Source organism: Moschus berezovskii, chromosome 16, assembly GCF_049115385.1.
Source record: "Moschus berezovskii isolate FMDL1 chromosome 16, NW_MosBer_1.0, whole genome shotgun sequence".
Lineage (NCBI taxonomy): Eukaryota > Metazoa > Chordata > Mammalia > Artiodactyla > Moschidae > Moschus > Moschus berezovskii.
Genome location: NC_142475.1, coordinates 77,951,406 through 77,975,482, shown reverse-complemented (window position 1 = coordinate 77,975,482; position 24,077 = coordinate 77,951,406). Strand labels below are relative to the sequence as shown.

Sequence of the window (24,077 nt, the reverse complement as noted above, 5' to 3'; positions counted from 1 at the left end):
GATATTCCAAAGAGTCAGTCACAGCAAAGTCAGAATTCAGTTTTATTTCACATTGATAGAAACCGTGAAAAAGATTAACATTTTCCCACGTTACAGCACAGCATTTCAATGGACTATTTCTTGCCATAAGTTAGATCTTGCTGATTTGTGTCAGTAAAACAACAGTTTATATTCTTCAAGGTAAAGCAGAATGACTTAGTAAATGATTGTTTAAAAACTGTGAATCCAGACATAAACATATGGCTTCATTATTCACATGCTCTATATAGTCCATACCAAGTCATTTCCATCATCAAATAGCACCCATTTATGAAGATGCCATCCTAACACTGTCCTAGTCATACAGCAGAAAAATAACACCAGTTCAGAAATATCAAGTGTACATTTTTGCTATGTATTAAACTGTGTGGTAACTACACCACATGTATTGAGTTCTGACTAACTTTTGTTACCCATAAATTTATTTTCAAATAATTTTAACCGATAATTTGAAAAATCTGATTATTTAAAATCAAATAATTGCTATTTTTACATTTGCGCAAAAGCTAACTTAAAAAGATCATTTGACTACAGTGAAAATTTTAAATGAGTCTGTTGGCTGAGAAGAGTAAAGCAAAATTTTTGAAAGGATTGTTCATTTCCTACAGCAGTCGGTTTCAAACATATGTGCAGAATAAGTAAATTCTATGTTATGAGGAGAATCACCTTAGAGCAAATCATCTTAGAGATTACAGTTTTTAAGATCAGTTTTAAATATTCCAGAACATACTAGAATATGAACTATTCTTTCAGTTAATTACAGGAAAATACAACCACAGAATTATTTTCATTACCTGCACTGAAGATTCTAAGTAACTCTGCAGGTCCAAAATGTGGACTAAGCTCCAGTTTAGGAAGTAGTGTACAAACTCTGAAGGGAGGTCAGGTTTCTTTCTATAAGTATCAATACATTTTTACTCCATCACGTCTGTGATTGACTGCGGCTGTCTATGGCAAGGAGGCAATATTTTGGTCTGTTATGAAGGATAAAAAGAAGAAAGAACATATTTCCAGAGAGGAAAAAAGAACATTAAATAGAATAGAAATTCAGCAAAGAAAAACCTGGTCCCCAAAATAAAAGGGCCATTAATTCAAGAGAGCAATACTACTCTTTATGGACACTTAGAAGCATTATCCCTCTTATAAGGAATACTGTAATAACACCTCATTCTTAATATGTGTTATAATCATTAAGTATATACGAACACATATATAAAAATATGGATACTGAATGGTGATTGTGTAATTTGGGGATATGTCCATAGTCTTAAGTCACAGCACGTATAAACCCTTTATGTCAACTGCTCATTTACATCTGAACAAGTTTTCATTAAGCATACTAGTAATTTTCAAGTGATGTAGTAAAAAAAAAGTCCGGTTGCAGTATTTTATGATTTTGCTGAATTACATTTGGGAGAAAGAAGCTGGCTGCTTCACCTATTTTAATACTAGTGTATCCTGGATCATATCATACAAATACATATAGAGAAATGTCAAAGATCATACATTTCCCACGAGGAGATTTTTTTAATCTGTGTCATTGGTGTGTATTTGCAAAACGTTTTAACACTGCAAACATTAGAGGTTTCAAGGTTGGGCACAGGAAGAAGTGTGTGCTCCACTGGACGATGCTGGTGTGCACTTCTACACAAGGCCTCTTGGCGGCGTCAGTCAAGGGGAGGTAGGAGCTTATCAATGAACTGCTTGATGTCCATCATTTCCTGTTTGGAATAAAGAGGTCTGATAAGCAGTTACACAAATCAGAAATGAAATCCCCTCTAAATTCCGCTAACTAAATCCATGGTGCGCACAGATAAGGTGAAACCACAGTTTTACTTAAATTACATAAAAAGTGGTGACAGAGAAATGAAGCAACAACAGAAATTTGGGAACACTTCCTACGATGATAGTAATGATTGTATTAATACATTCAATGACTGCTCTCGTGTTATGAAGTCCCAGCAAAATGGTATGCACTTTGTTCCACTGGGGGTTGGGGGGAAAGGGGGTTGAGAAGTGACAGTAACCACATGGAGAAGACATGGTACGCACACACAACTACTGTCAACCAAGCGTCAGTGCCCAGCTTCTAACACACCCCCACTAAAACGATGATGCTATACCAGCAGCACCAAACCCTGTGCCTTCATGAGGACTCACACAGCCAGCCACCTGAAGGAGGGAGGGCAAGTGCCTAAGACAGGCCTAGAGAGCTGTGGAAGCAAGCCCATCCCCGAGGACATGGCTCCATGCCTCCTGCATGTGGTTCCACCTTATCAGTGCCCCAGTACAGGCTCCCTGCTGTTACCCCTGGTGTCTGACCTCACAGATCCACACCCCAGCATGCAGAGACCCTTCACCAGCATCACCTCCAGCCTATCGTACATCCTCTGTGGTCCCAAAGGTCCCTGCGATGCCACCTCCTCCAGCCCCACCGCCTCTCACTTTCTGCCCCAAGCTGTCCATCCACTGGCCTCCCATTTGGTGCATAGGTGCACCCCCGAGCCCTCAGTGTGCTGACCCAGAGGCACTGAGTTTGGGGTCCTGGCTCGGGTGTGTGTGTGCTAAGCTCGGGGCACCTATGATGGGATGCCTGCTGTGAGGACCACTGGTTTGGACCTGCAGCCCCTCCCTCCTGGGATCTGGCTGCCGGCCTTTCCAAATCTGATACATCATCAGGGGTTCAACTGCCTTCTCAGTCACACTTAGAGTCCCAGGTCCCCCGTCCTTCTGGATAATCTTACTACTTGCCTATTCTGCCCTTAAAGCAAATGATTTAGCCAGATTGACAGGTGCAAAAAATGTTAACCTGGACTGCCCTGGTGCTGAGTAGTCAGTTTTTAGTCTTGGCCTTTGAGAGCCTCCAAACCTATCCTGACGCCCTTCATTCTTAACAAGCTATCAGAGAACTTTTTAAAAACTTCTAACATAACATACATCACAGTCTGCTCGCTATATAGTCACTTGGATATATACCCTTCTCCCCTATTAAAAATTCTCATTTGAGTTAATCTACTTTAGATTTTAATAAAGGAATGTTTTTTGTCCTTGAATTACATACAATGTTTGCAGGTGGGAAGTTGATGAATGAATGTTGAATTAAACGAAATAAACTTTGATCTAAGTCCTACTAACCTATGGTTCAATGTGAATTCACTCATTAACTTCTTTTAAACCCCCAAGCCATCAAATGTTATTTATCCTGAAAATATCACATGCAAAAAGCTGCAGAGGTATGCCTGTCATCGCCGTTTCCTATTGTTTACCTGTTGACATGAACTGTGCATCATGCCTGCGTAGGTTCTGAAGGTCACATTGGCTGGATTCACCAATGTCTTCAGCTTCTCAGCAGTGAGAGAACCAAACATCAGGGGGACTAGAGGATCCAGGTCCCCGTGGCACTGAAGAATAGAAATGTCTCTATTCACACCACCGATAGGGCCCTGCAGACAACACGACAGAACTGTTATTCACTCAAAGGGGTGGCGCGCTGTGTCAGGCGCGCACAACCAGAGGCAGGCACGCATCATACAGCATGTTCTTACATCACAGGTGACATCTGGCCACAGAAATGAAGCCCTCCATCCCTGTGCCCCCCACCTCTTCATTTAAAGGACACAGGATCACCCGGCTTGCATTAAATGTTCTCCTAATGAATCAGTTCCTCAAAGCACATTGTATCCTAGTCATACATCCAGTGTCTGGACTCAGTGAGTACGTTTTAGCTGAATCATGTTCTTCTCAGCTCTTACTTGATTTAAACAAGAAGGTTAATAAACAACACTATGTGCAAGACACCAGAGAGTTACTATTTAGTGACAAGGAAAAAAAACCCGCTAGATTTAAAGATGAATTTGAAAATGCCCTTCTCCTCCGTGTGTACTATGTACTGCTTTACATGCTGAGTATTTAAAAACTACATTCTCTGGCAAAATTCTGCTGTCAAGCAGTGAGCATACTGAGTATTCCAAAAACATTACTTCTATGTATTAAAAATAGCCCTAATTTTTGATATAAATCTTACAGTGTACCAAAGACATCAAATATAGAATTCATGACAGCAGGGACTTCTTTCTTTCTTGTTTTAAGGACTCACTCATTTCTTCCATTTTCTGAAACCCACAGTAAAGGCAGTGTAGTGTGCAGATAAAGTCTAAATAAACACATCATAAAGTAAACAGATACTGTCTGTACTTTCAGCTCAATTTGTTGTGAACCTAAAACCGCCCTAAAAATTTAAGTTTATTACTACTACTAATAAGCTAATATGGGGCTGTTCTCAACAATATCTGCCATCTCAGAGCTCAGCGATGCCCCGGTGCACGCATGCGTCAGGCACCTGTGGAAACGAAGCCTGCAGTGGCAGCCAGCAGCTGAGAGCGGTGACCCCGGCCAGCTTCTGCTGTGTGGTCAGAGCCGTGTACAGAGATAAAGCTCCTCCCTGGAGAGACAACAGGCAGAGTCAGTGGGGCAAATCTGCTGCCAAGAGCAGTGGGAGTGATTCTTGTTATCAATACCATCTGTTAGAAAAAAAGTCACACTGGATGGCTGACATCTAATGAAATTAGGCAAACTGGTAGAAACACACGCACCCCCCAGCAGCACGTCCTCTACGACTTGACTCTCCACTTTGAAGACAGTCATGAGACCCCAGTGAAGCCCCAACCAGCCAAGATGCAGTTTGAACAGCAGAGTTCATAGCTGCCCTGACAATGCTTGAGGGGTAGTCCAAATTTATAGTCACTGTTCTCTCTGCAAAGTCTTGGGTAGAAAATCAAATCTGGTCTTAAACTAGTATTACTTTCCAAAACAAGAATTCAGGATGATAAGGACTGTCTGGGGGGACACCTCGGGAGCAATGGTCGGCAGCTCACAACCCCCGACCCCCGCCCCGCCCAGGCCTGGAGCCTGCGTTCCTGCTGGCCCACAGCTTCCAGGGCCACACAAGGATGTGAGAGCCTTTCTCATCTGAGAAATTCAATGACTGTCACGCTGTGTGTGGCTGGAACTGTAACATATAAGCTCAAGAATGGGAAAAGTGAGAGGAAGCAGAGGCCAGCCGCAGATGGCGAGGCAAGTGAGGCCGACGGGCAGAGACAGATGCAGGGGGAGAGCTACCTGAGTCCGAGCTGCCTCCGGGGGCCTGGCGTCATTCTCATCGCTGGCTTCTGGGATGTGACCCCAGACTCGTAACTTACTCTTTTTTGCCTAAGGTGTTGGGATTTAGTTTCTGCCTGCTCTAATCAATGAATCTCATTGACAGACTCCTGTCTGAACCAAGTGTTCATTCCTATAATCACATTTATGTCACAGTGTGTGCAATACAATGTACATTACCTGTGATTTCCAACAGATACCACATCAACAGTACATGTTTTTACTGTATCATATCAACAACCTATGTTTCCATTGAATTCTAACTTCTAAATGATTCCAAAATTCCGACACTGCCCTAATTCAGGTCATCTGGACACTAAACTGTCGCCTTGGAGGATTTACAGATTGGCAGTGAGGGCAGTTTGGGGGGAGGGGGGTGACAGGCAAACAGGTGATGAGATGAAATTAAGATGTAAATGTCAGTATGTCGTAACTGTAGAAGAAGTACCGCAGGTGGGAGAAAAAGTACAAGAAGAGAAGAAAGATGCCAAAAGTAAACATACACTTTTATCTAAAACCTATTCTGCATGACAAGGAAAAAGAGGACAGAATGACGTCACCAAGACTGACCTGGCTCCCCTCACCAGAACCATCTACTCCAGAATGGGAACCACAGAGGGATCCTCGAACACGGGGTGCGGCTGAAGCACCCCCGACCTTGGGACCAGCACAGAGGCAGTGGTGGTCAGCGAGTGGCTGGCGCAGCCCCCCAACGGGGGTCCCCTTTGTTGGGGCGCCTACTCTGATCCCGCCCAACTGGGATTCCAGGGGGGTCCGTGGGGCTCGACCACTGGGAATTTGTGAGAAAAAGAAGGAAGAGATTTTTCTCTTCTTTGACCTTAGTTCCCATCAGTCATTTCCTCCTGGGACAGGGCCTCATACCTGTGTTTCAGCAGTTTTATCTAGAGAGAGACACACTGTTAACTGAGATCCAGCTATATGTGCCCTGTGGTTACTCAAGAAAAATACATTCCAGGCTTCAATTGATTTCCTTAAATAAACCGACTTTCAAGTTGTAATCTATAGAGTGAAGCCTATCACAGAGAGGAAAAATGAAAAGGAGAAGAGCAAGACATATGCTCTAATCGTTCTTCCCAGTCCATTCAAACTTAATTCAGCATTAAAGGTAAGGAGTACATCACATTCTGTGACATCTTCTAAAAACAGGACTCCCACAAAAAAAGGATCAAGACTTCTAGACAAATACACTGATGACACACCACCCAGACTTTTATCTCACCTGAGAAAATCCTCCCAAAATAATTCTGTTAGAAGGAATGCCGTTCTTCACCTCTTGATCTATCAAAGCTTTTACTAAAAATAACATAAAAAAAAATCACCAAAAATTAAATCACCAATATTTTCAAAGATAAGTCCACCGATGTGCTTTTCCATCTTTAATTTTTTTCCTATTTAAACTGTATCAGTGTATTAAAGGTCAAAACAAGTGAAAAACTTGAAGCACTCTCTTAAAATACAAAATTAGAATGTATTTTCAAGAACTCAATTTTGTAGGCACTGCTTAAACTGTTCAATTATTTGTTATGTGATTTGTAAAGCAGTTTTTTCTCTCATCAGTGTAAAGGGATATGAATATTCCTTTATCCACGGTCCATTCTGCTCATATACATTCTATAGTTCTTTCTCTCCAATGAACCCCAGGCATTTGTACCTAAAAGCTGTTATTTTAAAATCTTAGATAACTACTTTACGTGGGTTGTGATTTACAATGCTTGAATAATTTACCTTATTATTTAAAAACCCCAAACACAGTATTAATTTTCCCTATAACCAGTAAATAATGTGGGGGAAAAAAAAACAGATGAATTCTTTTGTTTCTGCAAAATATTTCAACACATATAACTAGCTATATTACTTGGTAACTCCCTATAATTCCGTTTTTCTTTATAATACTATGAGAAAAACTGCACCTTTTTACAAATTTACCTCTTTTCACTTTTGATATATATGTAAGAGTTTCACCTTTTTAAGATGAAAATTTCCAAATTTAACTGGCCAGAAGTATGAAATATTCTGTGACTTTCTCCTTTTGCCTACATCAATGAAAGCAAAATGATGCATCTGACTGCACTCAAGTTTGATAAAACGCCATTCCTCCCCATCCACCTCATCTTCATGGACCATAATTAACAATCAAACAAGAGAGATCAGAAAAGAGTGGCATAGTGCCACCACCTAAGTTTAGACAGTTGCATAGTTTTCATCAACAATACAACAACCGAATCTAGTATAAAACTTTCCTTACTTACCATTTTCTGCTGCCTGTTTAATTCCAGTTTCATCCTCCAGTGAATCTGGCGAAAGCCCAATAATGTCAAACCTGGAAAACAAAGCAAAGTCCTAAAAGAACTGTTTGATTCTAAGAATATCTACCTTTGATAAGAAGATGGTAACTTCAGAGAGAAAAAGCTAACCAGAAATATTCTCTAGAATACTAAATTCAAACTAAACTGTTTCTGGGCTTCCCCGATAGCTCAGATGGTAAAGAATCCACTTGCCAATGCAGGAGACACAGCAGACATGGGTTTGATCCCTGGATTGGGAAGATCCCCTGAAGAAGGGCATGGCACCCCATTCCAGCATTCTTACCTGGAGAATTCCAAGGACAGGGGAGCCTGGTGGGCTACAGTCCATGGAGTCGCAAAGAGTCAGATACAACTTAGTGATTAAATAACAACTGTCTCTGCAGGCCAAACAGTCAACTTAAATGTGTGAATCTGACATCCTGTGAGTTCCTTCTGCACTAAGTAGACGCAGATTCTATTAGAAAGTCACTGTCACATAATTTAAGGTTAGAAACACCTGCAGAATGACCTAGTTCAGCCTGACACCTGGGGAGGAATCTTCGGCCCTTGAGACACCCGAATAGATGCCATCTCCTCACTTCCCTCCTAGTCATCCTAAGTCCACTGGCTGGAGAGCCCTGCACCAGCATGGCACCTCGCGTACAAGGCCTACACCTGCTGCACAAGGCCCTTGGGCCGCCTCCATCACAGTCTGGAGAGCCTTTCACCACTCGACCCTGACTCTGGGTCTGCCCCGTTCTCCACTACGTGCTCAGACTACGGCCAGGAGCAATGTGAGGCAGAAGTCTTGGTGCCAGACAGGGATTCTATCAGGGAGGGAAGACAGAAGAATCAGAGGCCACCATGGGCAGGAACCTGTGAGAGTCACCAAGGAATCTCCCATAGACACAGATGACGTTCAGGTGGGTTAGAGCGGGTGGGACAAGCAGAGGATAAGGTGGCAACACACTGGAGTCCCCACGATGTCTTGACAGGAGTCTGGAGACAGGGGAGCAAACAAGCAGGAACAAGTATGCCTGCTGGTTAGGTCTGGGCTAAGTGCCTTCAGAGATGAGGCAGCTCTAGATAGCAGAGCTCACGGGAGGTGTGGGTGCCTGAGGCTGAGAGAGGAAAAGGTCAGCGGGAAGAGAAGAGTCCTGGAAGCAACAGCCACTCAAGGCTGTAAATGGGCCACGGACATCGGATCCCCAAGTCACCAGAAAGGTAAGATGTCAGCAGGAGCTGGAGGAAAAAAGAAAACAGGACCCGGGGGTCAGAGTCGTCATTTCTGAGCAGACCCGAGGAACCCGAGGGCAGGGCTCTTGGAGCAGCAGGAAGAACGCGTGGTCTGGACGCAGCTCAGAGAACAAAGGAGCGACTATGAAGCACACAGGGAACGCCTGGCACCCCGAAGACCCCCAGAGGGCTCATCAGGAAGTCGTCTCCCTACACACCCACCAGCTTGTCAGGAAGCCGAGGTGGGAGGTGGATGCCCCATCTGGTCACAGCAGTCAGCAAAGGTGTGTCAGGTGGTGAGAGAAACTCTGCGGCATTTCTACCCACCCATTCCCTCCTGTTTTTCTACCTGCTGCCGCAGCTCTTTAAGTTTACCCCAAATCTAAAACATGAGAACCAAGACAGTGAAATAAAGGTTACATTTCACTTTAGAAATTTACAACTTAAAGACAGTTCATTAAAAATTGATTTATGCAAAAGAAATTCTGATTAAAACAAAAAAAAGAAAAACTTACAAAAAAAAAAAACACACCCTAAGTAAAAAGTTCTTAGTAAATTAGTGGTCTTACTTACCATGATGGCATGGCCATGTTCATATTTAATGTTACAGGCATAACTGGCCTACATGAAGAAGAAAAAAGAAAACAAGAATAATACACCAAAGCACAACACCATCCTTTGCAGATAACTACTTGAGGCTCACACAACATCGAGTGTGCAATTTTAAACAGACGATCTGCTTAGCTGCACGCACACCTGTACAACTCTGTGCTCCACACTCTCCAAATGGTTCTTGAGACAAGAGCGGCCACTGGGATGGACTAAAGTTGGCAAACAGATATCTTTCTTTATCTACACCTTTACTCGATACTTTCAGACCGGACGTGAGAAAGAAAACAGTGACCAACACAGCTGGAAATGTCTGAGACTGGCTAAGAGGCGGGAAGGGATGCAAGCAATTTACTGCACAGAAAAGGTGACGTCGATTCCCGTAGGCTCAAATGACGTGTGCTGATTTTCTAGTCCTTACCTGCTTACAAGACCTCTAAATAAATAAGGGAAACATAAGCTTTGCCTGAGTGTCCATTATACCCAACTCAGTTCTGTGCTGACAATGCTGGACCACGTGCCTGCAGCCAGGTACCAAAGGAGAGAAGAACAGATACACTCTAACCGCATCTCACCACCATCCTCCTTACTTGAGAAACAAGTCCACCTTGGATGTCACAAAATCTTAGTGAAATTTCCTTGAGGACATAAACTTGCTTCCCTAGGTTCAAAGATAGGTTTACACCAAATTCAATCTGGGGGCCAATAACAATAGAGCAGAAATTCCAACAGCATCAAGAATTCTGTCTCTGGCCTGAGTCATTAATAAGCTCACGGCAACTCTGGCCACAGTATGCGGCTGTCGCTGACAATTAAGATGAAGCCTGTACTACGGGATAAAAAGAGGGAACCTTTTCTTATCTAGTCTCAGATATTCTTTCTCTTTCGTATTTATCAACTCTGCTGCTATGACCACTTCCGAGGCTGAACTACTGACCCGTCAGGACTCGTCTCATCCCACAGGATTCTCCACAGCTACCACTCTTCAGCACCCTCTGATCTAAGACCTGCTCATCTCAGGGACTTTCTGAATTTGCTCAAAACTTACTAGTATCTTTTGGACACCTACAAATATTTTCAGGATTCAAAGCCAAACTCCAAAGTATGTATTCTTTCCGTGCTGCATCATACTGTCTCTAATTGATGGAATTTGGAAGGGTTTTCAAGGTAGTCACAAACCTGACAGGTAAATTCCCTTCAGAGACAGCTCATGGATATCCTCAAAGCTTAACAGGTATCTGTGTATCTACAGGAATTTTTCTGGCTGTGAGTTCAATCGCTCTCCAAGGGAGCATTATTTTAAATTTCTCAATTAAAAAAAAAGGAAGAAAAATTCAAGGTAACCAGGTCACATTTATGTTTTAAAGAACTTACTAATCTTTAGTTTGAAGCTGAACATATACAAATGCTTTTCTGGAAAAGTAAAGCTATCATGATGCTTCTTCTCTGGACTCCAGATCTCAAGCCTGAAAACTGGAAACACTTACGCATGCGGGCAGATGTATTTGATGTGGGCGCTTCTGATCCCAGCGAAGGTTTCTGCCCACCCATGCCTGGTGGAGAAGTAACGCCATTAGATACTGTTTTACAGTCCCGTTAGTTAGTAACAGAATGAATAGTTACTTACATTTGTAAGGATAAATTTTAACCCCTTAAAAAATCTTTGCCAACCTAGAAATAACCCAAAGTGTGTGTTTTCAGCTTTACCGTGAGAAGCTCTTTAATGGTGCCTAGAGAGCAGTGTTTTCTCTTTCATATACTTCACTGGGCTATCAAATCTACAAAGTGTATTTTTTTTAATTCTATAATCTCCCAACCACGTGCCTAACAAAATAGCCAAGACAGATGATATAATTCATTTTATACGAAGAAAAAACCCTCAGAGGGGTAAAGCAACTGTCTGCTATCTCTTTTGCTACTACACCATCAAAAATAAAACAACTTTAACATTCGCTCCTTGTCCAAATGTGGACATATGTATGTTCAAAACGGAGTAAGAGGGAAACTAGAAAAATATAAACGTCATCAAAATCCTTCCAGCCAGAAATAAACAGTTAATCTTTTTACATATTTTTTTCCAAGTTCTGCATGCTATTACTGGAGAGGTAAACACAGATTTAACAGGAATGGGATCACAGTACACACACACAGCTCCCTACTTGCTTACACTTACGTTACACCGTGTTCTGTCTACATTTCCTCTGTGTGCTCAGTTGCTTAGGTGGTGTCCAGCTCTTTGTGACCCTGTGGACTGTGGCCTGCCAGGCTCCTCTGTCCATGGGATTCTCCAGGCAAGAATACTGGAGTGGGTTGCCATGCCCTCCTCCAGAATCTTCCCAACCCAGGGATCGAACCCGCATCTCCTGTGGCTCCTGTACTGCAGGCGGATTCTTTACCACTGAGCCACCAGGGAAGCCCCGTTACCTCTACTAAAGGGTAAAATAAAAGTAACTTAAGCCTTTTTTGGATAAAATGGTTTTGAAATAAACGTTAACTGCTTTTCTGTTAACTACTTCTCTATTTTAATCCATCTTCCCCAAAAGTGTTAAGGACACAGAAACCTCACTGAAAAGGCAAACAGAGAGAGGACTGAAAACGATACTGGAGACTGCCAGTGAATACACACAGAATGAAGGAATTTTTAGAAGATCACTATTTGGCAACCGTCACAATAACAGATCCAGACAGCAATCGTTAATGGATGCTAAATCCAGAGGTGACAAATGGATGAGAAGCAGACATTTTTATGAAATCAAAGTATCTCCCCACAAAATACTTTTTAAGTGCAATTATACTTACTAATTCTACTCTGGAGACACTTGGTAGATACCATCTTAACCAGGTATTGAAACATAAAATCATCATCAGAGGCACAAAAATCAACCCAGTGTGGGTGCGGTGTCCCTACCAAAAGCAAGAAGTCACATAAACCAGACGGAGGGCTACCCCACCCAGGAACTGGTTCGTCAGGGAGAAGGGTCCAGGTCACCAAAGCTAAGAAGATGGACCGATCCAGACTGAAGGAGCCTCATGAGATTTGACAGCTCAACCTGACCAGCTCACTTGTGATCTGGACCCACAAAGGACACTGCTGGTCAGAGCAGGGAGATGTGACTGTGTGGACGGTGGGTTTGATGGGAGCTTCGGGTCAACATGAACGGCCTGACTGATGGGTATGCTGTGGCCACATGGCCGTGCCTTCTGCTTACAAAACACACTGCAGCTCTGTGGGGTAACAGGGCAACAGGCCCGCAACTTTATTCTTGAATGTGTGAGAAATGTTAACAACTGGGTAATCTGAGTGAAGGGCAAAAGGACCTCTAAATACTACTTCTGTAACTTTCATGTAAATGTGAAGTTATTTTAATAGAAGCAGCTAAAATTTTACACAAAGACAATGATGGAACTTAACCTGTTAAGTGATTCTATGAGTCCACATGACAGAAGTAAGGAGGGTCAAGCCAAAAACACCAGGGGAGTGGCGGTTAGAGAACCAGATCACATAACACCTGCCTCCAGTGAGATTCACCCATGGACCATAAAAGTCCATTGTACGATTTGCATCGTCTAAAAGCACCTCCCCAAGACTTGCGCTTGCCACACAGGGAAAACACAGTGGCAGAGAAGCCCCGAAGGAAGAGCCCACCTTCACCGAGTGACCCGGGGTGGCATCAGTAATTGGACAGAGGACCCCATCTGGCTCCCAACATGAGGCAATGAACGGGGCTGAACCTCCAGGTGAGAAAGTGCCAAACAAAGCTAAACAAGGGGCCAGTCCCATCCGTGCAGAAAGGGAAACATCCTGAACACCAGAGAGGAGCAGCGGGACAGTCCCAGATTAAAAGATACTCAAGTGCCGCAGCTGCTCAGGCCAGCGTGGCAGGGACTAAAGGGCAAGGGGAGAGGATTACTACAAAGGACATTACTGGGGCAGCTGCCAAGATCTGTTAGGTAACAGGGTAGACAGATAACAACAATAAATAAGTGCTAAACTTCCTGAATCAGATACTGTTCTCTGGTTATACAGGAGACTCTGCTCGTGCTTAAGAGGTAAGTGCTAAAGTTGGGAAGTAAAGAATCATGGTACTAGCAACTTTTCCAAGTTTAGGCAAACACAGTAACATGTTAGACAGAGCTCAGTGAATCTGAGTAGAAGGAATCGAGAATCTGTTTTATTCTAGCACATGCTCAGTCACTCAGTCGTGTCTGACTCTTTGTGACCCTATGGACTGGAGTCCACTAGGCTCTTCTGTCCATGGGATTATCCCAGCAAGCATACTAGAGTGGATAGCCATTTCCTCCTGCAGGGGATCTTTCTGACCAGGGATCGAACCAGTGTCCTCTCCTGGCAGGTGGAGTCAGGAATCACTGACTCCTGACTGAGTCGCTCAGTTACCACTGAGTCACCTGGGCAGCCCCTTTATTCTTGCAACTTTTCTATACCTTTCAAAGTATTTAAAAAAAATTTTTTTTAAAAATACTCTCAAAGTATTTATCTTTTGGGTTGTAGGATTTCAAATGATTTCATTTTCTTCTCAAATATATTTGCATCTGATTTTTTTACAAGACAAATATAACACTTCCGTAATCATAACAAAAGCTATCCTTATTTTGGAAGGGAAACTGATCTCAGGCAATATAGTGTGGACTAACACATTTTATTATACAGGTTATGCAGAGGAACATGTGGTCAGATGTGTTTCTTGCAGAACTTTTCAGAGCTTTAAACATGCTAGTACCCACACAGTAAAGCTTCAAAGGGGGAATAAGCCATATCATATTCCCTAGACACTAAGATATAATCTAAGTGGCACCACTGAAAAAAATTTTTTTATTATAAAAAAAAATCACCATCACAATAAACACATATAAGACGAATACCAATCTCAGAAACATAAAAATGTAGGGAAAATGACATATGGGAATTGAGAAAATATGGAATTACACAGGGTCTCCCAATCTCATTTGGCCACCAAATGCTTTTCACGAGGAATCTACAGGACACAGACTGCTAGATCCAAGTTAAGACAGCACACCTTGGCTGGCCCTGCAAAAAGGAACCTTAACCAAAAAAAAAAAAAAAAGCTGCCCATTTTTATAGCAACAAACTGAATCGCTTAATCTTCTTCACCCTGCAAGTCACCCTGACAAAAGAACTTCAGTTCTCCAAAAACTATCCTAAAGACTGAATTACCATTTGTCAGATAGGCTGGTGCTGAATTTTTTCATGTGTTAATGCAGTCAGTTAAATTTCAGCTTTCTTTGGTGCCAACCCACCAAGCACTGTTAGAACTGAGACCTCTAATTTTTGTCCTTCAGACCTCTAATTTTTTATATAAACTTCACTCTTAGTCAAGATGTCACAGCTGCTCTCAGCCTTTATAATCTCACGGTGGTCATTTTCGTCACCATCTCACTCTTAACTTCTGTCTAAAGAATCTGGCTACATTGGGGTCCACACAGAACCTTCTTCCAAATGAAGCTTTTTTCTCTTGGCCTGATTCTTCAGGCCTCAAAGCTCTTTATTGGGAAGTTGCAGGGTACCAAGATGCTCTCTCTGTGTCAGGTAATAAAACAGGGCTTCTCTAAAAACCTCTGAATTAGATAGATAGATGGATAAATAAATAGGAAAACAAGTCTGTCTTTTTCATAGGACTACCTGTTGACCATAAAGTCCTATAACCCTTCCCATAACTCCATGTAAGGCATGGACCTCCACTTGGGAGGCCTAAAAGGATACTAGGGATCAATCACTTCTAAGACTTAATCTAATTCTAGGCCAGTGCCTCCTTGTAAAGACTCAATAGTGTCTTGGCTCCTTTATCAAAATTTATTTGTTTCACTTTCCCTCCAAATCTGTAATTTTGTAACAACTTTATAACAACAATTTGACATTTCAAACAGATAATCATGGATTTAAAATTTAAAAAGCCCTCAGGACTTCTCTGGTGGTCCAGGGGTTAAGACTTTGAGCTCTTAATGCAGGGAGCCCAGGTTTGAGCCCTGGTCTGGAAATTAGATCCTCATCCAGCAAGGAAGATCTTGCACACTGCAACAAAGATCCTGGGTTGCCGCAAGTAAGACCTGGCGTAGCTCCCCGGCTTCCCCCCCAAAAAAACTCTCCATACAGTGAAAAGCTGAGTGACAGATAAACCACAGGACTAAAGCCTAAAGCGTCTGCCTCCAATGCGGGAGACCCGGGTTCGATCCGTGGGTCGGGAAGATCCCCTGGAGAAGGAAACGGTAACCCACTCCAGTATTCTTGCCTGGAGAATCCCATGGATGGAAAAGCCTGGTAGGCTACAGTCCACGGGGTCGCAAAGAGTCGGACACGACTGAGCGACAGAACAGAACGGAAAGCCTCTGAACAAATCTTTAAACTGCCTCCTCTGCCCTTCAACTGATTTTTGAACAGAACATCTAAGCTTTCACTCAGAACACTCACATTGCTAATATCTCATTAAACAAAATCCACCAGTTCTTCTAAGCTGCCCTGAAATTTCACCTCCGGAAAGTTCTCAAGTGCAGCTCTACAAACATACCTCCCAACTCTGGCCTCCAGTACTCATGGCAACTCAAGGAAGAGTTTGCAGTTTTAATATGTTCCAGACGCAGGAGCTGATGACAAATTAAGAGGATGGGGGAAATTGCGGGGGCGGGGGGTGGTGGCTGGGAATCAAAAAAGAAAGGATTCTATCTCATGACCCAAGTGTAAGAAATATGACTAGCAGTCTTTTTTATACAATCCTAGAGTTCTTCAACAGTGAATTCTTGCTCATGTAGGGGTGCATGACCTCATTCATCAGGGTACTAAGGATGGTACCTACCCTGTGTCTCCCAATCCATGAAGGAAGATCACCTAGAAGAGAAGAGAGCAATGACTGATTAACACCTCAAGAAACCACCAGAATGTCACAGCCCCAGGCCCTGGTTAAGCTGGATGCCAGGAGTCACAGAACACTGCCTTCAGCAAGTTAATTATCTACATAGACCTCGCTGAAGGGGCAAAAATACTGAACTTCTGTCTTTGAGCTCCTCAGAAAACTTAAGTGGGGTTTTAGCACTTCTAGACGTTCCAGTTAGACATGCTTCTGGGCAAACGATCACATTCTACAAAACACAGTTGCCTCTTTCAGGTCAGACCGACCGTGAGAGTCTCACCTACACGGTAGAATTTTTCCATCACAAAAAAGGAGCTTCCCGGGGTAAAAGTTTGAGATCCTCACGCACAAGTTTCCTAAGGAGTGGAAACCCTGATCGGAAAGGACACTAAACTTTCAAACTCTGAGGTGAAGGGTATGAGGTGCGAAAATAAACTCCTGTTCCTGGGGGCTTAAGGCTTTTCCCATCCACAGACAGGCAGAAACCTGCTCCGGAGCTGCCTGGGGCTGGGGCACCGTCCGCTCACGTGGGGGCCTAGGAGTGGGTGCCAGGCGGGGAGGGGACGGCGTGGGGTGGTGCCGGGGCGCGGGTGGGGGGCTCTGGATTGGGATGGGGGTTCGGGCTGGAGGTTCAGGATGGGGACAAGTGGATCGGGACTGGAGACTCAGGATTGGGGACAAGGGGATCGGGGCACGGGCTCAGAATGTGGACACGGGGATCTGGGCGAGGAGCTCAGAATGGGTACACGGGGCCGAGGGCTCAGGATGGGGATGGGGGCTCGAGGGTGGGAAAACGGCCTCTCGCTCGCCGTGACCCCGCGCCCTACGCACACAGCCGGGCCAGGCGACCACCCGCGCCGGACCGCACCCGACCCATCCGCCTGGCGTCCCGCCCCCTCCCCCCGGCCCGCGGGCGCCCCGGCGCCCGCACTCACCGCGGCGGTGGCCTTCCGGGCGGCGGGCACGATGGCGGGCAGCGGAACGGACATGTTATTGCCGCACATACACCGGCTCTGGCGGCAGCGCGTCGGAAGCGGAAGGCGGAGCGGGCGCCCGGCCGGGCCCAAGGGCGTGCGAGCGGCGAGTCGGGCCCGCCCACGGGCGCGCGCCCCCCGGCCCCGCGCCGCCCTCTGGCCCCGCGCGTCACAATGTCCCGCCGAGTGGCGCCGGGTTGGCTGCGGCCGCGGGCTGCCTGAGCTGACCTCCGCGCGCGAGCCGCGCATGCTCCATGCGGGCGGAGGGCCTGGCGGGCCGGGGCGCGCGGTCCCTGCCGACCCCGGGCATCGGGTCTCTGCCCTTCGAAGGTGGGGACTAGGGGCAGCTTTGGCGGCGTTTCTTTTAGGGGCCGCGCTACTGTTTACTTGGGGGTCCGCTCCGCTCCTCCTCTAAACTGCAGCTGGAGAGGGAAACGGTTGTCACCGGCTATCCACGGTTCACCGATGGGCGGATATGGAGTTAATACTGATTTAGGCACCCGATCACCGGAGGGGGCCCGATGCCTGTTTAGTACCTGGTGGGGTCTGGGAGGAGCAGAGATGGGCACACTGAAAAGTCAGAATGCCCTAACCTTCGGAAGGTTACGATTGACACTGGTGAAAAGCCACAACTTGTGAGCTACGGTCCCGTTTTGTTTGCGAGCTCACTGAGGACTGTACCCTGGGACACAGCCTCTGAGCGCTGAGGAGCTTCTCTGGAATGGGGGTGGGGGTGGGGGTGGGGGAGGTCAGCATCTATACGATTTTGGTCCAAGTGTTCAGATGGTCAAGCAGCGTTTCTGTACGTTGCTGGTAGTCAGGAGAAAATACGGTTTTGGTGCTTTTCTGAAGGTGGGAAGATACCAGAGTTTGGGTTCATAAAAATTTTCACCTAGAAGTATCTACTATGTGAAGGCCTGTTCTTCGAGTTTTTTCTTGGAATACAGATGGAACACCGATGCCACCTTCTTTACTGTCTGAGCCATCAGGTAAGTCCCTGGATGCCTCATTCTTGATCTCCACCCTGAACTTCTTTTAGGGGGTATTGAAGGTCAGGGACTGTTGACTTCATTCTTGTAGAACCAGACAGCAAATGATATTGTCTTAATCTAGTGGAGAAATTTAAAGCTATATTGTTGTTACTAGATGTTGATGCTTTTGAACTGTGGTGCTGGAGAAGACTCTTGAGAGTCCCTTGGACTGCAAGGAGATCCAACCAGTCCATTCTAAAGGAGATCAATCCTGGGTGTTCACTGGAAGGACTGATGCTAAAGCTGAAACTCCAATACTTTGGCCACCTCATGCGACGAGTTGACTCACTGGAAAAAGAGTCTGATGCTGGGAGGGATTGGGGGTGGGAGGAGACAGGGACGACAGAGAATGAGATGGCTGGATGGCATCACCGACTTGATGGACATGAGTTTGAGTGAACTCCGGGAGTTGGTGATGGACAGGGAGGCCTGGCATGCTGTGATTCATGGGGTCGCAAAGAGTCAGACATGACTGAGCGACTGAACTGAACTGAGATGTTAAGTCGGCCCCATGGACTGTGGCCCGCCAGGCACCTCTGTCCATGATTCTCCAGGCAAGAATACTGGAGTGGGTTGCCCGTTTCCTCCTCTAGGAAGGAGGTCTGGGTCTTCCTGACCCAGAGAATAAGTCGTGTCCCCTGCAATCTAAAGGTAGATTCTTTAACCGAGCCATCTGGGAAACCCTAAAGGATATATGCAATCTGTCAAAAGAGTAACAGCCAGCCCAAAATGGAGCCAAGCCCTTTGTGCCAAGCCCGCATCATCACCAAACTGAAACTTAGACTACCTGAACATGTCTCAGTTTCAGTCTCTGGCAGGAAGATGTCAGAATCAGTTTGGAATTTACTGGTGGGCATGAGGGTGTTAAACAGCCTGATAGGCTCCCTTCCATCTCCCCCCAAAAATGAGTTAACCTGCTCCCTGTTGATGAAAGTGAAAGAGAAGAGTGAAAAGGCTGGCTTAAAACTCAACATTCAAAATACTAATACCATGGCATCCAGTCCCATCACTCCATGGCAAATAGATGGGGAAACAACAGAAACAGCAGCAGACTTTATTTTGGGGGGGCTCCAAAAATCACAGCAGATGGTGACTGCAGCCATGAAATTAAAATACACTTGCTCCTTGGAAGAAAAACTATGACCAATCTAGATAGCATATTAAAAAGCAGAGACATTACTTTGCCAACAAAGGTCTGTCTAGTCAAAGCTATGGTTTTTCCAATAGTCACGTATGGATGTGAAAGCTGAGCACTGAAGAACTGATGCTTTTTAACTGTGATGTTGGAGAAGACTCTTGAGAGTCCCTTGAACTGCAAGGAGATCCAACCAGTCAATGCTAAAGGAAATCAATCCTGAATATTCACTGGAAGGACTGATGGTGAAGTTGAAACTCCAGTACTTTGGCCATCTGATGTGAAGGGCTGACTCATTGGAAAAGACTCTGATGCTGGGCAAGATTGAAAGCAGGAGAAGGGGAAGACACAGGATGAGATGGTTGGATGAATCACTGACTGGATGGACATGACTTTGAGCAACCTCTGGGAGTTGGTGATGGACAGGGAAGCCTAGCATGTCGCAGTCCATGGGGTCACAGAGCTGGACACGACTGAGCGACTGAACTAAACTCTTGTTCCCACCATCTTTCTGCCTCTAAGTCCTCTGTCTGTGCAGCTCCTCAGACCTCCTTTCTACTTGCCATATGGGATGCTGCCCAATTCATGAATGGTTGCATAAAGCCATTAGTTTTTAATTTACTCAATTGAAGTTTTTTTTTAACTGAAGGACAATTGCTTTATAGTATTGCATTGGTTTCTACCAAAATTCAACGTGAATCAACCATAGGTTTACCCATGTCCCCTCCCACTTGAACATCCCTCCCACCTCCCCGCCGACATCCCAGCCTTCTAGGTTGTTATGGAGCCCCAGTTTGAATTTTGTTTTTAACAGTCCTTAGGGAGTCCAGGGTAAGGAAGATAGTGAGCAAAGATCTTAAAAAAAACCCCAAAAAACAAAAAACTTCACATTACTTACAGGATAGCCAGAATGCTGAAAGTTGAAGGTCTTATACATGTTTTTTTCTCTACCATTCTTGTCCTGAATCTGAGTGCTGAAAATTTTGTGGGCTCTCAAAACTCTTAAATTGATGCTGATTTTAAAAAAAAATGGGGTGTGGCTTTTGGGATTTTCATTGAGATGCTCATGAGTCTACAGACCAATCTGAGGAAATCTGACAACTGAAACTTCTGATCTAAGAACTGATAGATATTAATTTTGGTAATGTTGGATTTCTGTCAGTATGTTTTATACTTTTCATCGTATAGACCTGAATAGTGTGAAAGTTGCTCAGTCAGTTCAGTTCAGTTCAGTCACTCAGTCATGTCTGACTCTTTGCGACCCCATGAATCACAGCACGCCAGGCCTCCCTGTCCATCACCAACTCCCAGAGTTCACTCAAACTCATGTCCATCGAGTCGGTGATGTCATCCAGCCATCTCATTCTCTGTCGTCCCCTTCTCCTCCTGCCCCCAATCACTCCCAGCATCAGAGGGATGCTTCTTCAACTCTTTGCATGAGGTGGCCAAAGTATTGGAGTTTCAGCTTTAGCATCAGTCCCTCCAATGAACACCCAGGACTGATCTCCCTTAGAATGGACTGGTTGGATCTCCTTGCAGTCCAAGGGACTCTCAAGAGTCTTCTCCAACACCACAGTTTAAAATTCTTCAGCGATCAGCTTTCTTCACAGTCCAACTCTCACATCCATACATGACCACTGGAAAAACCATAGCCATGACTAGACGGACCTTGGTTAGCAAAGTAATGTCTCTGCTTTTTAATATTCTATCTAGGTTGGTCATAACTTTCCTTCCAAGGAAAAAGTCAGGAAATAAACTAGCTTTTATTTTTTATTTTAATTTCATCGCTGCAATTAGCATCCACAGTGATTCTGGAGCCCCAAAAAATAAAGTCTGACACTGTTTCCACTGTTTCCCCATCTATTCTCAGTCATGTCCAACTCTTTGCGACCCCATGGACTATACAGTCCATGGAATTCTCCAGGCCAGAATACTGGAATGGGCAGCCGTTCCCTTCTCTAGGGGATCTTCCCAACTCAAGGATCAAACCCAGGTCTCCCGCATTGCAGGCAGATTCTTTATCAGCTGAGCCACAATGAAAGCACAAGAATACTGGAGTCCCTTCTAAAACCAGGGGATCTTCCTGACCCAGGAATCGAACTGGGGTCTCCTGCATTGCATACAGATTCTTTACCAACTGAGCTACCAGGAAAGCCCCATCGGTCTAATATTTTGTCAAATTTATCCCCCCAAAATCCATATTTAATGCTGTTTTAATTTTTAATGATCGTCATGTGGGATCTTATTTCTCCCACCATGAATCAAACCCATGTCCCCTGAAGTGGGAGCATGGAGTCTCAACCACCAGACTGCCAGGGAAGTCCCAGTTCATTCATTTATATGACTCAGTGGTCACTATTAACCAGGGCTGGAGTCAGGATGAACTTAAATAGTTGCTGAGGTGTTTTTTTATTACAAGGTCTCCTTAATGTGATTTAAACAGGGGCTAGCACAACACCCCAAGCATGTGGGTGGTTAATAAACATTATCCTGCAACGATAATGATGATGTAAAACTTCTATAGGCGTAAAGATCAATGACTTCTGACTTATTCACCACACACCCTTAATTTTACATTCTTAAAACATAGGTGAGACTCATCAAATTATTTTCACTTTTATATGCTTGGTCAACATTTTGCTATGGGATAAAGTGGAGTCTACAGCTAACCACAAACAATTATTAACCGATGTCCACCAATAACATTACATAACCTATACAACAAAAAGCATCTACTTCCCGGAAGTGCAGCACACTGTTTTATGTTTCCTGTATCATTTATTCAATAGAAATATTTTTGATGATAAAAAACAATACTGGAATGAACACTCACCCAGAAGCTCATTACTTAGTGAAAACTATGATTTTTCTAGATAAGGGGGAAAATTGTGCTTCTTTCTGGAGATTAGGACACATTTTGCAATATATTTTGCAATTTTCTTCCCAGAAGTTTGAAATTTCTAACAGAAAGATGATGAAATATATTGAACTGAGAAGCCTTAAGGTGTCAGGAACTAGCTTTTATTTTTTCACTGTATTTCTTTCTATATTTCTAAATAGAGTCTGGTCTTGTATCTTCATACTGTTTTACGGAACTCACATATTTGTATTTTTTTTTCAATTGAAGGATAATTGCTTTACAGAATTTTGTTGTTTTCTGCCACATATCAACATGAATCAGCTACAGGTATATATATGTCCCCTCCCTTTTGAAAGTATTTGTGCTATTAGCTTTCAGTTCAGTTCAGTTCAGTCGCTCAGTCGTGTCTGACTCTCCGCGACCCCATGAATCACAGCACGCCAGGCCTCCCTGTCCATCACCAACTCCCAGAGTTCACTCAAACTCATGTCCACAGAGTCGGTGATGCCTGTACAAAAGGCTTTTTTTAAACTTTTCAAAAGTACTCATTTTTGGAAGATCTCCTTTACCTTCAAATAATCTGGAACAAAACTTTTGACTTCATCCACGTATATTTTTGTAACAAGTTCAGTAGCTTGCTCAAATAAAGGAATCAATGCAACTTTTTCTGTAGTTTTTTTCCTTTTTGCCCTGACACATGCAACTTGTGGGATCTCAGTTCCCTGACCAAAGCTGGAACCCCAGGCCCAGCAGTGAAAAATCAGAATCTTAACCACTGAACTGCCAGGGAATCCCCTTTTGTTTTTTACACTTGATTTAAAATAACTTCAAAAAGGTTTAGCTAAACATAGAAATAGCTGCCCTCCAAAATTTTATTTCCACCTTCACTACTTGTAATCACCAGTAGGAACAACCCCCCCAGCAAGACGGTGAAACAAAAAAAACAGTACAGGAAAGGGGCATGGTCTGTATCACACTCACTTAAGACAAAAATAAGGAAGCTGATATTTCTGAGTGAAAATAATGTACTTTGGGCTGCAGATATTCAACTTTATACTATTAAAAAAAAATACTACTTACGTAGTAAGAGGCAGTGTACGAATCCTGGCTGCTTACTATTAGAATTTGGTTAAGCTACCAGCCTTGCCAAGTCTGTCAAAGGTAATAACATCTACCCAACAAGGGGATGTTTAGTTGATGAATCAAGCCAGGGTGGCTCTTCATGCTCCTGACGCATACCAAGTGTTCAGCGCAGCTCCTTCATTAACAGCAAGTGAAGTCAGCATCTCTGACTTGGTCAGAGTACCACAAGTGCACTTGGATGGGGTGCAGAGTTTGAGTCTTAAAGCACAGGTTGGTACCAGCCAGCCATTGGTATTAGCTCGACTGCGTATTATTCTCGTATCTCAGGGTTGCCAGCTGAAAGGCACTCACTATCTGCCTCTGAAGGATGATGTCAGGAGCCACTGCAGCCCCTGTCCTTCAGCATCCCCCTCACCGCAGATTTCAGGTCTGAGATCAGGAGTGAGGCATCTGTGTTCTGGGAAAAACTGACAGAACAGGCCTTCATATATTCAGATATTTTCAGATTTTACAAGCCCAAATTCTTGACTTTCCTTGTGTCTAGAAAAGCAGTGAATCATTAAAGGGGACACCTGCTCCTCCTTACTAGCCTCTCCAAAATGTGCTTGACTCCACTCATTTCAATCGCTCAGAAGTGTCCAACTTTGCACGCCAGGCTTCCCTGTCCATCACCAACTTCTGGAGCTTGCTCAAACTCATGTTCATCCAGTTGGTGATGCCATCCAACCATCTCATCCTCTGTCGTCCCCTTCTCCTCCTGCCCTCA

At 44.2% G+C, this 24,077-nt stretch overlaps 1 protein-coding gene across 1 annotated transcript; it reads right to left on the bottom strand.

Annotated features, from left to right (window-relative positions):
- Positions 1–23: 23 nt before the first annotated feature.
- Positions 24–17,366, bottom strand: LYPLA1 (lysophospholipase 1). Its single transcript, XM_055431895.2, has 9 exons — positions 17,164–17,366; positions 16,175–16,206; positions 10,835–10,900; positions 9,312–9,359; positions 7,467–7,537; positions 6,437–6,510; positions 4,379–4,480; positions 3,306–3,482; positions 24–1,760 (listed from the first exon to the last, which is right to left on the bottom strand). The coding sequence occupies exons 1-9, from the start codon at positions 17,230–17,232 to the stop codon at positions 1,707–1,709; spliced, it is 693 nt and encodes a 230-aa protein (XP_055287870.2). The 5' UTR covers positions 17,233–17,366; the 3' UTR covers positions 24–1,706.
- Between the last annotated feature and the right edge of the window lie 6,711 nt (positions 17,367–24,077).

Coding starts and splice junctions, on each gene's coding strand:
- LYPLA1 (XM_055431895.2), bottom strand. CDS start 17,232: ATGTGCGGCAATAACATGTCCGTTCCGCTGCCCGCCATCGTGCCCGCC. Junction 6,511..7,466: donor TAAACAGGCAGCAGAAAATG/GTAAGTAAGGAA, acceptor TGTTATTTTTAG/TAAAAGCTTTGATAGATCAA. Junction 4,481..6,436: donor TTTTGGGAGGATTTTCTCAG/GTGAGATAAAAG, acceptor TTGTCTCTCCAG/GGAGGAGCTTTATCTCTGTA.